At 39.6% G+C, this 14,866-nt stretch overlaps 1 protein-coding gene across 1 annotated transcript in view; it reads left to right on the top strand.

Annotated features, from left to right (window-relative positions):
• Nucleotides 1-14,866, top strand: part of SOS2 (SOS Ras/Rho guanine nucleotide exchange factor 2) — a 55,202-nt gene that overhangs the window by 38,394 nt on the left and 1,942 nt on the right. The window contains exons 12-22 of the mRNA XM_054827322.1: nucleotides 567-689; nucleotides 4,039-4,142; nucleotides 5,349-5,568; nucleotides 6,530-6,649; nucleotides 7,378-7,540; nucleotides 8,559-8,676; nucleotides 9,202-9,374; nucleotides 10,921-11,037; nucleotides 12,557-12,818; nucleotides 13,483-13,524; nucleotides 14,645-14,754. Of these exons, the coding sequence (XP_054683297.1) occupies nucleotides 567-689; nucleotides 4,039-4,142; nucleotides 5,349-5,568; nucleotides 6,530-6,649; nucleotides 7,378-7,540; nucleotides 8,559-8,676; nucleotides 9,202-9,374; nucleotides 10,921-11,037; nucleotides 12,557-12,818; nucleotides 13,483-13,524; nucleotides 14,645-14,754 (1,552 nt within the window). The remainder of the gene's footprint in view (nucleotides 1-566; nucleotides 690-4,038; nucleotides 4,143-5,348; nucleotides 5,569-6,529; nucleotides 6,650-7,377; nucleotides 7,541-8,558; nucleotides 8,677-9,201; nucleotides 9,375-10,920; nucleotides 11,038-12,556; nucleotides 12,819-13,482; nucleotides 13,525-14,644; nucleotides 14,755-14,866) is intronic.

Consider the following 14,866-nt stretch of genomic DNA (forward strand, 5'->3'; position numbering starts at 1 on the left):
ACTTTTGAAACGGGATACAGCGATGCCAGTTTTTAATGCAAGCTTCCTTTTCCCAGTTTGTTAAATTAGTTACCTGAATAAAGTATTAGCTAGAGCACTTGATGTGCCTCAGCTGTGGGGTGGTAATGTTTTGAACTGCTTAACTTGATCATGGAGTGTATTTGAGTATGCCTGAGTCTTGATGCAAATAAAAATGGAAACATTCTACGCAGTTTGTTTGAAAGGCACAGACTTTTGATGTAAACAACATTTTAATACAGTGTGATAAAGCTGCTCTTAAGCTTTCTTCTAATCACTTAATCAAGCTAGCAGGTAGTTAAAAACCTTATATCCTAGTCTAGACATCTTGTGATGACCAGAGAACTAGCGAATTACCAGGGCGAGAGCTGGGTGTGTTAGCAGTACATAGCGAGGGGAGGAGGGAATTCCAGGCAAACTGGATGTTAGATGAGTGGTTGAGTTTCGCCACACTGAATTTTTTTAACTACAGTTGCTCTTCATGTCCTACATAAAGGGTTTGTGTTTTATCTTAATTGCCATCGGTTTTTTGGTGCTTTTATTCATAGGTTTGAAATCCCAGAGCCTGAGCCTACTGAAGCAGACAGGCTGGCAATCGAGAAAGGAGAGCAGCCTATCAGCGCAGACCTTAAGCGATTTCGCAAGGAATATGTCCAGCCAGTACAACTCAGGTTTATTTGCTTTTAAACTTGTTCTGTTAAAGCCAGATTTTAGTTCACTGATTATATGGTGATCCTGAAGACAGTAATCTCTTTTGGAGACTGCTGTGCTGTCAAGTAGGGACTTATCACTGTCTGCAACCAGACTAATATCCCAAATCATGTTCTCATTAGTCATATTGACTTCTGTTGTTGTTGCAACTGTACTTTGGTTCTCTGCTGCTCACAGCTGTGATCACCACCCACAAGAACGCTGTATGGCTGCTATGTAAAGTGGGTGTGGGTGAGAGATATACAACTGAAAGTGTTTCTGACTGCATTTTGAATGGATTCCTTGTTAACAGGCCCTATGAAGATAGTTTCTCTGTTTCCAATTTTTTTTCAATCCTGGTATTTTACTCCCTTTCCCAGCGCCGTTGATGTATTTGCACACAGACAGGGAGACTCTTGTCTGTACTGCGCATTGCAACGGGCTGCAGTGAATCTTCAAGGTCGTGCTGACCAAGCTAACTTGGGGAACAATTAAGTGTTTCTAGCATGAATGAGGGTAATTGTTTCCCTGATAGAGGATCAAGTCAGGAGGAGACACAGATCACAACCAATATTTGCTAGAACAACTTTTATTCATTAAACTGTTTTTATTAGTAGCATCAAGATGTTACTATTAACAGCAGATACTATAAACACAGTACCCTTAGTTATTTGTTACCCCACACAGTCATTTGTAGTTACCTTTTTGGAGAGTGAAGGGTCGTACTGACATGCCAGTACCTTCAAGGGAGGTGTTCAGAAAGTCACTTAGGGGTCCCATTTTCATCAGATACCTGTGCACGTATATAAAAATAAAGACGATAAGCATGTATGTATGTAATACTGTAGTTTTTGTTGATATATAGCGGCCACCACCTTCTTGGATGTGGTCCAAGTTATACAACCTCAGTGTAACCTTGATACTTGAGTGCGCGCATGGCCTTGCACAGATTTATCAGCTGCTGTGGGTTTACCAGGACTACTAGTCTCCAGAGCTATCAGTTCTCAGGAGAGCTTCACGTGCTGCCTCTCCGCACAAACTTTCCTGATTGCAGCTTGCTGTCTTCTGGTAACTGTTTCTGCTTCCATCCACATAGGTGCCTACAGAGCCATAGAAACTCACTAACACAGAATGAGCTTTTGTGACATAACTGGCTCAAGAGTTTAAATATTGTTGTCTTGCTTTTGTTGCTTTTTTTATAGCCTGCTCTACTAACTAGGCTTGGGGACCTCCTCACAGTGCCCCTTCGCATGGTACAAATGCATCTTCCTGCAGCACTGCTGACTGCCATATGGTTACCAATGAGCTCAAACCTGAGGCAGCAGTTAGCCATGTTTCTTGCTATTAACTTCCAAAACCAATTTAGCACTTTTGTCTCCATGTGTTATCTTTGAGCTGTTTGAAATCTGTGCCCTGTTCCAAAGTTTTCAGGGTCTTTGGTTTTGGTTGCTGGTTTCTTTCCTTGTTTGAGACATTAGGATACCTCTTACCATGACAGCTACCCTTTGCTGCCTAATTCGTGCTATGGTTGGTGAGTTGAGTCCCCTTACTGGTGCCTGCTTGATGAGATGTGTGGTTTAAAGCTGCTATTTAACACACACCCTTCTGTGGTTTATAATTAATCTTTGAATTTAGGAGATGCTACATGTTTCTAGTAGCTTGAAACTCTTAACCATGTTACAGTTGAAAATAGGTGCCTGAATTTGAGCTGTTAGGTTGATGCGCCAAGCACTTTGTAAATTCTGGTATTGTTAGTAGCATTGACCTCTACTTGGATCTGAGATTGGGGAAGAAGGTGGAGAATGTGAAAATGCTCATCCCTCCCTCCCTCCCTTCCCAGCACTTACTCCCCATCTTGTAGAAAATGCCATAGACATGCTGTGCAGTACACAGGCAGGGAAACAGTAATGTCTTTGACTAGAGGAGGCGCTCAGCTGGAAATGCAGTCAGCAGAACCAGGCGATCTTTCTTGCTTTTTCAGTATTCCTACTATGATGCCAAAAAGGCACAGGCTGGTTAGATAAGATCCTGTATTACTGCTACTGGGAACTTGTTTCAAAACTTCACTCCTTTGATGGTTACAAGCTGTCATTGATTTCCAGCCTAAATTATCTGTTTGTGTAGCCATTCTTTCGTGGGATAAACCTTATTCTTTAACTTATACACTGGGAAGAGAACTACTTAACTCCTCCATGTATTCATGCAGAGTGGCCTTCATTTGGCTAAGCTAAACCAGCCAACTTCTTTAGTGCTCTGACTCACAACAGACTGGTAGATTACAATCAGTTGTCTGTCCTGTCCCTCTCAGATGTTCTTGCCCCCACTCTACGGGGATGAGCCACCGCAAACATTAGTCTGAGACACAATTAGCACTGGTTTACCTTCATATCCTGAGCTGCGAAGAGTGGGGGAGTTCAGCAGCGCTCTGCATACAGCTGAGCCACTTCTGCAAAGGCAACGGGGCAGGCGTAACCACATCTCACTGTAACCATCTCCTCCTCCTGTAACCATGTCCTCCTCCTCGACCATAAACCCCATCGTCCTCTCCCACCTGTTGGATCGGCACAGGGAAAATCTGTTGTACTAGTTGATGTAGGAGATTTTTGTTCGCCCTTCAGGTAAGGTGATACGGTGCGCCCTGATAAATCAAAAGTTTTGAGGTGTGAGCTCAACTTCTTTACCTGAGGAAGAGGCAAAAAAGTTTTTATTCTGATGTATCCTAAGAGTAGAAGGCAGAAGAGCAGTCGTAGTTCACTTTTAAAGGCTTGTTTATTAGTGGTCTGTTTGAGAAAGTATTGAGAAGAATCTAGCGAAAGTTTAGTGTTGTCCTTAAAGGAAGTACTGGATCTAGTATGGCCATGGAATTAAAAAGTTGTAAGAGTAGGACAGTACACTTGCAACAACTTCTAAGCTGTATAGGAAAGAAACTTTTACAAATTTGTTTCTTACCAAATGGGAGATTCTAATTAGCTTTTTTAGTTTTAAAAAAAATCAGAAAATTACATTAGAAATACCCATTTTATATGATTTTGATAAGTTTTTTCCTCTTCTGAAACCACCTCAACATTAACATTCTTTATATAAGATTAATAAAACCCCACCAAACTCTATATATGCTAAGACTGGAAAGTAAGGTTTTAAATACCTGGGGACTGGTGCCGTGCTTAGCCTTTGCTCTGCCCCTTTGTCTATGTGTATGTTGATAGTCATCAGCTACGTGAATCTGTAACGCACCTTTTGTAGAATAGCCTTTCATTTAGTGTTTACATGGGATGAGTCCTGGAAGTCCTTAGAAACAAACATAATATTTTTTTTTCTCTCCTTCCTCAGAATATTAAATGTTTTTCGTCACTGGGTAGAGCACCATTTTTACGATTTTGAAAGAGATCTGGAATTACTAGAGAGATTGGAGACGTTTATTTCCAGCGTAAGAGGTATGGTAATTGCTGGTCCTGTTGTTCTTCCACGTTTTGGTACAACCTGCTGGTTTTAGGCATGAGAGTATCTTTACGTACATGAGTAATTTTAATGCCTTTAATTGAGCTGTTTATGAGACTCTCCTTCAAATGAGCAAGCTTTGGCCTGGAGCCTAAACAGCTACCAAAAATTACTTCAAGCATTATGGTATTTAACTTAAGTGTATTTACTTCTGGACAGTAATGTTCATCCTTGCCTGAGTCTACAGTAGACTTGCTAGAATTCAGACTGTTACCTTCCTCCTCCCCATGTTGTATTTGTAGAGAATTCCTTCCGTGTTGGTTACTAAGTCTAGTTTTTCCATCTTGTTCTTTTCCCGTTTATTGAAAGTTCCAGCTGAAAATCATTATTCTTTTAGGAGAGGATTGACCCATTTGGTATCACTTCCTCTGGAGCAATCCCTTATGAACGAGCAGATTTTTTTGGTGGCCAATCTGGAAGGCAACAGTGTTGGTGTGTCAATTTTAATCATTATCCTGGCAATTCTAGACTTTACTTTTCAGATTGCCAGACCATACATTGGGCAATATAATTCTGAGACAAACTCAGAGAACGGTAGTTTATCTTTTGCAGAGGTCTCTATGCTAACTATTGCTGACCGGAGAGGAATAATTCGATTTTGGTTAGTCTCTTAAAAGCTAGTTGTCTTGAACTGCTGAAGGAACTTCCTGCCTTGTCCACTGTTTTGTGTCCTGTAAATGTTGGGCTGATATTGTAAACGTGTATTTTGCTATTCTTTTTGTTCTGCAGTGCGCTAGTATAGCACGTTGCAAAGATCTCCCTCAAAGCTGCTTGTTTACTTTTTTAGTTCTCCTCTAAGTAGATGAAGGTAGCAGTCAAAGTGAGACGGTTGCAGCTGAGGGGAAAAAGTAAAGTACAGTGTATACAAGGTCAATTTTTTCCACTCCAAAACTGACAGTACGTGTGGTTAAATGCAACTGGGCACCCAAAATTTTGTTCACATCTGTCTGTGTTTGCCAACTGATACAGGTGCAAGAACCCATAAGAAAAAAAAATAAGGAACTACAAACCTAATTAATTTGCCTGCAGAAATGCAAAATTTTGAGTGATGTTCAATTTTTTTTATTGGTTTTACTAAATTATCAAAAGTAATTTAAGTTGATATTAAAAAAAGGGGGGTGTTTATGATTTCTGTTTTGCAGGAAAATCCATGAAGAAGTGGGTGGAATCAATTGCTAAAATCATCAAGAGAAAGAAAGCTCAAGCAAATGGAATTAGTCACAACATCACCTTTGAGAGCCCACCTCCCCCAATTGAGTGGCACATTTGGCGCGTTGGGCACAGCGAAACACTGGACCTCATGACTCTGCACCCTATAGAAATTGCTCGACAGCTGACACTTCTCGAGTCCGACCTTTATAGGTAGGGATTGAATTAATACATGTCTTTTTTTAGACTATTTGAGCAAGAAGTAGACTTAATTCATAGAATCGGTCAAAAGTACGTCCCTTCAACTTTCAGAGTTTATGGAAAGATGCTTTCTTCCCATCTGTTCAATACCAAAATATGCAAGGTAAAACAAAAAAAAAAAAAGTCATCTCCATGTCAGACTTCTGATGACATAAATAACTACAGGAAGGACACTAACATATTATAAGTAGGTAATACCAACTTGTATCGTCTCCTTGTTAAAAGCAAACTTAGCGTTACATTAATAAGAAATGTTTGTTGCCTCATAAAAAGAGAACATGATTGTCCGTGCTCCTTTCCTTTATAACAAAGGCTCAGGTGTTACATGCGTATAACCACAGCACTGGTACGCCAAGGTCCTCTCATCTAATTCTGCAGAGTTTTCTCTGTCTGGTACCATCTGTTCTCCGCTGTTTCCTAGCTCTGTTGTTACTTGTGATAAATAGAGCTAGCCTGGATCTGAGAGCTAGGTTTTGCTGGGTAGAAATTCTTTAAGGTCTCTACAAAACTCAAAGGTGAAGCATCCTTTTGTGCTTCAGTGACAGCAGGTTTTCTATTGAAATAGGCCACTTTTGCAGCAGATTGCTCAAAGTCCTTCAGCTTCCTATTTTAAAAAAGATTGTAACTGTCTTTAAGATGCTTTCAGGAAATTAAACTTACTCCTTGGTAATTTTCTTATCTGAAAATGCTTATTCAAAAATGCCAATTTCAATTAAGATAAAAATGTATTTCCTTCTATAGTCATATACTTGTCAAAAAGTTACTTTAAGTAACTGTTTTGCAGTAGATTGGATTGTATTTGTGAGATATCAAGTCATGATTAAGGAAAGAAATTCTCTTTTAATGCAAACACAGAATGTACAATTATTATTTGTATTGAGCATTCTTCTCCATCTTGCTTTGTCATTATCAGAGCAGTACAGCCTTCTGAACTTGTTGGTAGTGTGTGGACTAAAGAAGATAAGGAAATTAACTCCCCAAATCTATTGAAAATGATTCGTCATACTACAAATCTTACTCTTTGGTTTGAAAAGTAAGTACAGGTGGTGATAGTGTAATGCGTTAACTCCTACTGAAATTCAGAGGGAAACATTTTTCTGCCATTTGATTTCTGTTGCCTTGAATCCTGAGATAGCTGCAGAGTGTTACAGTAATTTCAGTTTTGGTTCAAGGGTGCAAGCCGTGCCAATGCCCTATGCTCCCTCCTCCTGAGACTAGGAGATTTTTTTCCAGTTACGTCCACTTGGCCAGCATGGGTCCTCCTTATGCTTCTGCAGTACGTGAGAAGGTATGGAAGGCAGTGCAGGGCTCAGCACCGCTTTTCTGCGTCTCTGCTGAAAGCACTGTTGTGCCTGTCCCCTTATCTTAATGTCTGTCCCTCCTGTGAGGTGATGAAGTAATTCTGAGGACACGGCCAGTGCTATAGCAGAAAGGTGTAGCAGCTTGTCTGTGTATACTGAGCTGGTGAGTTTTAAATGCCCCTGTAGATAGGGTGGCATGAGAGTCACCCTCCTTATCCTGGATCTCGCTTGGGGTTTGCTTAATTATTTTACAGGATATGCCAAGAATGTTTCTTGGCTTTCCAACTTGAACATATGTAAGATGAGATTACATAAATTTGTATTTGAGATGCTTGAGAGAGTGCCAAAATGTGCATACTGGATGTGCTGTACAGTTTTTGCTTGGAAATTTTTGATTTAGTAGCTAGCAAAATGTCAGGTTGTATTTATCAGTGTTTCTCAAATTATCTCTTTTGATTAGGTGCATTGTGGAAACTGAGAACTTTGAAGAGCGAGTGGCTGTGCTGAGTAGGATTATAGAAATCCTGCAGGTTTTTCAAGATCTGAATAATTTCAATGGTGTTTTGGAGATTGTCAGTGCAATGAACTCTGTGTCAGTGTACAGACTTGATCACACATTTGAGGTAAGTTCTGGGCATTGCTCTGGAAAAAAATAAAAATCAGAATCCAGAAATGTGTGTATCTCACTTCTGAAGTGAAATCCATAGTATCCATATCACGCTGCTTTCATAGAGGAAAACAAGTGTGAAATGGTCAACGTTATTAATGAGAAAACAAAAGAGGTGGGCTGGGTGTCTCAAAGGGTTTGTAGTGGGAAGTGGAGCTTTTCAGCAGATGTTTTCTCACGTGTATTCAGCGCGAAAAGGGGAAATGCCATGGCCGTTCGATCGTTGTTCGTTAACCTGTCTGAAATGAGCCTGTTGCTTCAGTCCAGCATTGTATGGGTGTGAATGAGGAGGATCCTAGGGCTGAGGATCCTGTACTGAACACTTTAACAACAGCATTTCCCACCTACACAAGAAACGTGGGGGTTTGGGGGCATGGGGAGGGGATAGCTAAAACTTGGATTTCAGTTGATCACAAAAACTTCTCTTGGGTGAGAGAAGTCTTGGAAAATTCAGATTGTCAGAGGCAGAAACAAATAGCTGCTGAAACTGTTGAGATGGACAGTAGGAAGAGAGGCTACTATACACGTACTGACTCTGTTTTTCACTTGCCAAAAGAAATGCCTAGGATTTGGCAGCAAAGCCTCCCTAAAATAGACTAAGATAGAAAAAGAAGCATGAATAAAATGTTTTGAGTTTGGTATGTCTTTGAAAGGTAGTACAAGGCCTTTAAGTTAAATTCAAAATCAAATGTTTAAATTTTATTAAAGACCAGGATTGTGCTTGTAAGTTGATAGACAAAATAATAGTGTGTTTACAGTAGCCTCATGATTCACATGACTAAATTGTTGGACTGATAGTGCTGTAGTCCAGAGCAAACCATTTAAAAAAAGAGGTTCTTCCAAATCCGAATTTCAGTCCCTAAGTTTTGCTAAGAGAGCTAGGAAATTGCCTTGTTTTTGCTAACCATGCTTTTGAGAAGATTTGCATCCCTGTTTTGGGTTTTGTTTTTTTTTTTTTTTCTTTGACAACTTAGGCACTACAGGAAAGAAAGAAAAGAGTTTTGGATGAAGCAGTAGAATTAAGTCAAGATCATTTTAAAAAATACTTAGCTAAGCTCAAGTCAATCAATCCACCCTGTGTGCCTTTCTTTGGTAAGTACCACCAGAGCAGGCTAATACTGTGTGTATTGTCAGTCTTGAGTTTGATGCAGATGTGTTAATAGTGCTTAAATAGTTCAGGGCTGTGTTTAGCTTTAAAATTTTTTTAATACAATATACGACTGAATTCCTAGGTTTGTCATGGTTTTAGACTTAGTGTCTTTTACGTAAACGTATTTTTCCAGTTTAGTATACAGATTACTGGTATAGTATTGGTATGAGTATTACCTGACTTGGTTTAACACTGCCTCCATACTGGTGATCTGATTATGGTGATGACCTGAAGATGGTTTTTTTCTAAACTCAGGATCTCATGTTAAGGAGATAAAACATCTTATTTCAAGACTATATTGTTCCTGTGTAAAACGCAGACTTGATTCATTTTTGCCAGCTAATAAATTGTTGGAGCATTAAAGGGAATGGTCAACCTATGCTCAGACTTTTTAACATTCACTTGAGAGAATGAAATCAGCTCTTGGATTGAAAATTAACTGTAAAAAACACTTCTCTCTTTATCAGGAATATACCTAACAAATATTCTGAAGACAGAAGAAGGGAATCCTGACTTCCTAAAAAGACAAGGGAAAGAATTAATTAACTTCAGTAAGAGGAGAAAAGTGGCTGAAATTACAGGAGAAATTCAGCAGTATCAAAACCAGCCTTACTGTTTACGGATAGAGCCAGAAATTCGGGTAATCAAACATTAAATATCTGTTTTGGTGATAGGAGAGGGAAAAGAATGTACACAAGAAAAAATTGCCAAATAATCTTCTGGTACTAGACCTAATCTTGCATGAATAGTGACCATCAGAAGAGGCTGGTAGACAGCAAAATACCACTCCAATAGACTAGCCACAAGTGGGGATTTGCTTACTTGGATTCCATATTCTGGGTCTTGTTCATCCCCTTATTGTTCTGCAGCCTGGTATCAGAGATTTTTTAGCAACAGAATGAATAAGACATACTGACTAAAGAGCAGAACTTTTTGGAGAAAAATCATTTCCCTTTAAGCTAAAACGTGCCTAGTGCGTTTAGTAATGACACCTCTGACCAAGGTCTGCTGACCCTGCTAACAGTCAGAGGCTGCGTAGTTCCGCACAAATGCCAACAGTCATTCAGCATGGCAGACATGGGGATGTGCCAGTGTCAGCTGGCATTATCTTTAGAACTGAGAGGATGCTGGAGTGGTTACTTACTTAAGACAAAGACTAGGGAATGCCAGATAACTTAAAGGAATTTAAAGTAATAATGATTGAAAAGCATAGCTTTAAGTACTCAGCTATACTTCCTATGTGCACAGATAATGGTAACCTTTCCAAAAAACAGCAGTGTGGACAGCTCTCAATCTTGGCTAGTGAACAGCAGTGGGCAGGAAGCAACAAAGAAGTTGGTTACACGAAGAATTAAATGGGCAATAACACTGCTGTTTAAAATGTTATTTGTATTGTGTGTTTAATTGCTGTGGACATGTCTGGGAAGTGTTTAGGAGATTTACAGTATTCTTAAGCCAAGAAGTACATTACATTGAAGGGATGGCAGTATTTGTGCTGACAGAAAGAACAACTGGAAAATGCTGTAGCTCCGCAGTCAGAGACTCCAGCTGCAGCAGGACTGTCAGGCGTTGAGGGAGCTTTGTCCTGCCCTGTGCCCCATGGTGCCAGTCCTGCCCTAGCCCTTCCCTCCTGTCCCTGTGCGTAGCACCATGCTCTGTCCCTGCCTCCGACCTTCCCGCTTTTGTCCTCCGTCCCTTCCTGGTCGTTGTAGTTAATTGGTCACATCCAAAGCACCTCTAAGAAATGGCACCACATAACCTTTGCTTCTGCTACTGCATCATCTGTATTCTGCTCCTTCCCAGATCTGTGATGTTAAGGCAAACGTACAGGATGCTGTTGCATGCCCTTAACACTGCTGTGCTGTGCGTGATTCACTAGCCAAAAACATTAGCAAACAATTCACAGAAGACTTAATTTACCATGCTTCATTATTTGAGGCAAGGTCATTCTTTAATGTCAGAAATCTTACTGTGAACTTGATTGTTTCTTGCATTGGATTGTTTGGTATTATTTCAGGGAACGTTTTACTCTGTTTTCCCTGGAAATAAGCTTCACAATAGTGAAAAGCTAGATTTTTAATCAGTGAATTACGAGCATTTCATTAAAATTCTGTGTATATGCTTATTTTTAAAATATTATTGATGCTTGCTTCATTTAGAAATTTATTGATGCTTGTTTCATTTAGAAATTCTTTGAAAATCTCAATCCTATGGGGAAGATACCAGAGAAGGAGTTTACAGATTATCTGTTCAACAAGTCATTAGAAATTGAACCGCGAAACTGCAAGCAACCACCTAGATTTGTAAGTCTTGTCCTGCAAATTAAATAGCTAAAATCAACTAACCAGTATGAAAAAGAATATGTAGTTAATGTATGAATATGTAAGAATATGTAGCCATATATATTTCCTTCAGAATCCTGTATCATGAGATGATTTTCCAGCAAATTTTGACTTTAAAATAGTTTTGAGATGTTTGTCGCTACTGAAACATACTACCTTTTGGCTTATTTGAAAATGTACGGTTTTTTCCCCAAAGCCTAAAATATTACCATTTAAATTTGGGTTTCTTACCATGTAGTAATTTGATAGAATACGTAATAACATTTCTCATTTCACAGTATCAAGGTATCTAATAAAGTATTAATATTAACCGAAATATGGAATTTATACATAATTAATGTGTTAAATTTTCTTTAAGTAGAAGTTAATGTCTATTTTTTCTTTTGTATAATATTTTGCATTGTTGCAAAAACTGAAGAATTTACAAGGTGCAACCTTTGTGCTGAACAAAATACAGTTCAATTGAAAGGAGTAGCGCTTTTTTTTTTTCTTTTTTAAATAGCTACTGGAGCCCAGGGTTCTTTTTTAAGCACAAAGACCGCTCTCTAGAACACTTGGTTTCTCTATGTTGTAATTGTACTTCTGAGTAGCTGGAGACATCTCTAATTTTTGGGAGAGCTATAAATCATTTTAGCAATCTCCTTTTAGAGGAATGAGTAAGATGATACTACAAATATGGCAAGAAAACGACAGAAATCACTGTTGCAAAAATGCTGCTTACAGTAATTTTCCTAAAATATTTTCTAAAAATAGATATCCATGCTGCCAGTTTCAGTCAACTAGGCATGAATTCTTTACCATTCTTGATTTCCAAAGTAGACATTCTTATTGGAATTTCAGGAAAGTCCAGTTCTGGGTACTGTAATGTGGTGGAGTCGTGCATACCACCATAGGATGGGAATGTAATTCAGCTTCCAAGAATCGGCTTTGATCTGGGCGGTGTTACACCTCAGTCTAATGAGGCTTGTTTCATTCACACCAGTGACGTGTGTGTAAGAATTTCACACTAACCCAGGGGACGTAGACAATGTGTGTCTGAGTGTGTCCTTGATCGTGGACGCGTGTAGGGGCCTGGTGACCTTCTGTGGTACAAACACCAAGCGTGCTGTTACGAGGCTCTTCTGCAAGTCTCTAGGGGCACTTGAAATAACTCACTGTCTCCCAAGGTTGTGACTTGCTCTTCCCTGTGTTTTGTCCTGATTGGCATGCATCTGAAACATGACTCTTTATTCTTCATAGCTGTGAAAAAAAATTTAAAAGTTACTAAGCCAGGAAAAAATATTTATTAAGCTGCATCCGTAACTTTTCTGTAAACTCCTGCTGTATAGATGACAACAGGCTGAACCTCAAGTCAATTGCAGAAAGGCTCTAACACCATTTAAAGCGTATTTGATAAGTACTTTTTAAAACTATCTCATAGACGCTTGGCAATTCTGCTATCTGAAATTTTAGCAATACTAACCAGCTTTACTTTCTCCAGCCTAGAAAAACAACATACCCCCTGAAATCTCCTGGGATAAGGCCCAACGCTGGCAGACATGGCTCCACCTCTGGCACCTTGAGAAGTCATCCACTGCCACTTGAAAAGGAACCGAGTAAGATAAGTTTCAGTAGAATTACTGAGGCAGAGCATGAATCAACAGTATCAGCACCAACTTCTCCAAACACACCGTCTACGCCGCCTGTGTCTGCTTCTTCAGAGTTCAGTGTATTTTTAGACATCGATCTCAACAGTTCTTATGGTGAATATGCAATATGTTTTAATAATTGTTGTTACTGTCCTTCGGGCTTCCAAAATGTATCAGAGTGTATGCTAGCCTTTGAAAAAAAAGTTGCAAAATTTAGTTGTGGACTATGAAGTTCTTGTCTCAGTGTTACTGCAGTTGGGAAACCCCTGCTGGAAGGAGTTAAATAACAAGCGACATTTCCAGTCTTTTTGCCTGCTGGAGCTGAGGCAATCGGGTATGGGAGATGTCCCCATGAGGCACTACTGTGCAGGCACATCCCAAGCTTTGCCTGTAGCTGTGAGCAGCTCCTCAGTCTGGAAAGCAAAGTGTGACAGGTCTCGGCTCTGCTCTGAGGGGGCTGCAGGTCTGGCAGGCGAGTTAAGCCCAGTGGGGGGCAAAAATGACAAACAATTTTTATGTGGCAAATGTCCAGCCGTTTGGGCTGCAGAGGAAGTGAGCAACGCCACGGTAGTGTCAGAACAGAGTAATGAAGCTGAATTCCCAGCATAACTTAAGATCTCTAGTTCAGGAATATTTTATGCAGGAAAGTTTAATTCACGTTAGCAGTAGGTAAACTTGGAGATTATGGTGATCTCTGAGGTCATTCACAAGCATACGTTATGTGCTGTAATGCAGTTTTTCTGTCTGGAAAGTCTTTAATTGTTTTTTCATTTAACAGGTAACAACAGCATCTTCGCTCCTGTCAATTTGCCACAGTCGAGTGAGTACCAGAACTATTAAATGTTTTCCTTAACTCCTCTTTTCCTGGTTTTGGGAGAGCTGAATGGGAATTGAAATCTGGGATGAAAATGTGGGCTGCATTCATTAGGGTTCTGAGAGGATTTTTTGTTTAGGTTTTAGATTGTGTCCATTAAAGCAGTCTGTAAAGCCTAAAAACTGTCTGGTTTGGGGTTGGTTTGGTTTTTTCCCCCAGGCTGTAGCATGATTTTGCTTCTATTTTGAATGTCCTTGATGATTATTTTGTTTGACTAATGCTACAAGTGAAGCAACTTGATAAGTGAAAATAATTGCTCTCTTGCTGGGAAAGAAGAGGTACTTTTTGTACCACAGCTGTGAGGGATATCCTGCATTCATCTATGTTTTCAGCTTCTCTTTTTACTCTGTTATTACACAGGCATATATACTTTTTCATAATATGATTAAAATTTCAAACTGGAAAGCACAGGTGCCTAACGTATTGATACAGAGCTCTGCGCACTTCTAAGATAAAAAGCAGAGGTGTGACTGAAGTCACAAATACAGGTTGGGGGGTGTTTTGTTTCTTAACTTTGAGGATTTTTTCCCCTCTGTAAAAAGGAAGGACTAGAAATGTCCTGAAATGCCGTGAGAGTTAATATTGTCCTGTTCAGTGTATAATTCTCCTGCTTTAGAAGTGCTGCAGACCTGTTAATGAAGCCTCTAAATTTCTGAATTTGAACGGGTATGGCAGAGAGAACAAACTTCCACTCCAAAGTGCAGTTAAGGCATGTGGGCAAACTGCAGGCACTGTGGTAAACAGGGTAAACTCTGCAATACAGAGAGGATTGCAGCGGTTATTTAAGCGCTCACTAGGAGTTCACTTTATTTATTTTTCTGTCCTTTAGCATTGCTTGTTAACTGTTGATGCATATCTTTGGTACCGGAAATAGGAGACCACTTTGTGAGGAGTATATCTGATTAAAGAAATGAATGATAACTTCACACAACTGAAGTTAATGGTTCATGTTGCTGTTGAGCACAAAGATCTGCTTATTTGAGTTGCTTCTAGTTTGGTTTAATATTCTAGAATATATTCCTCAGATATTGTACAGGCAGTAAAATATCTGCTTTTCTCTCTCCAGAGACTTTCTTCAGCTCATGGGGTAGCTTTCCTAAACTAAGCGATGAGCCTCAAAACCCTCCTCCACTTCCTCCACGAAAAAAGATGGATCAGGATGCTTCTAATACCAAGGTATTTCTGTCCTATAGTGCATAACTTAGCTAATAAACCAGGGAACATCTAGCCAAGCACGATGTTGTTAGTCTAAAAGACTTTCACATGCAGCGCTCCAGTTGCCCTTTTG

Source organism: Grus americana, chromosome 5, assembly GCF_028858705.1.
Source record: "Grus americana isolate bGruAme1 chromosome 5, bGruAme1.mat, whole genome shotgun sequence".
Taxonomy (NCBI): Eukaryota; Metazoa; Chordata; class Aves; order Gruiformes; family Gruidae; genus Grus; species Grus americana.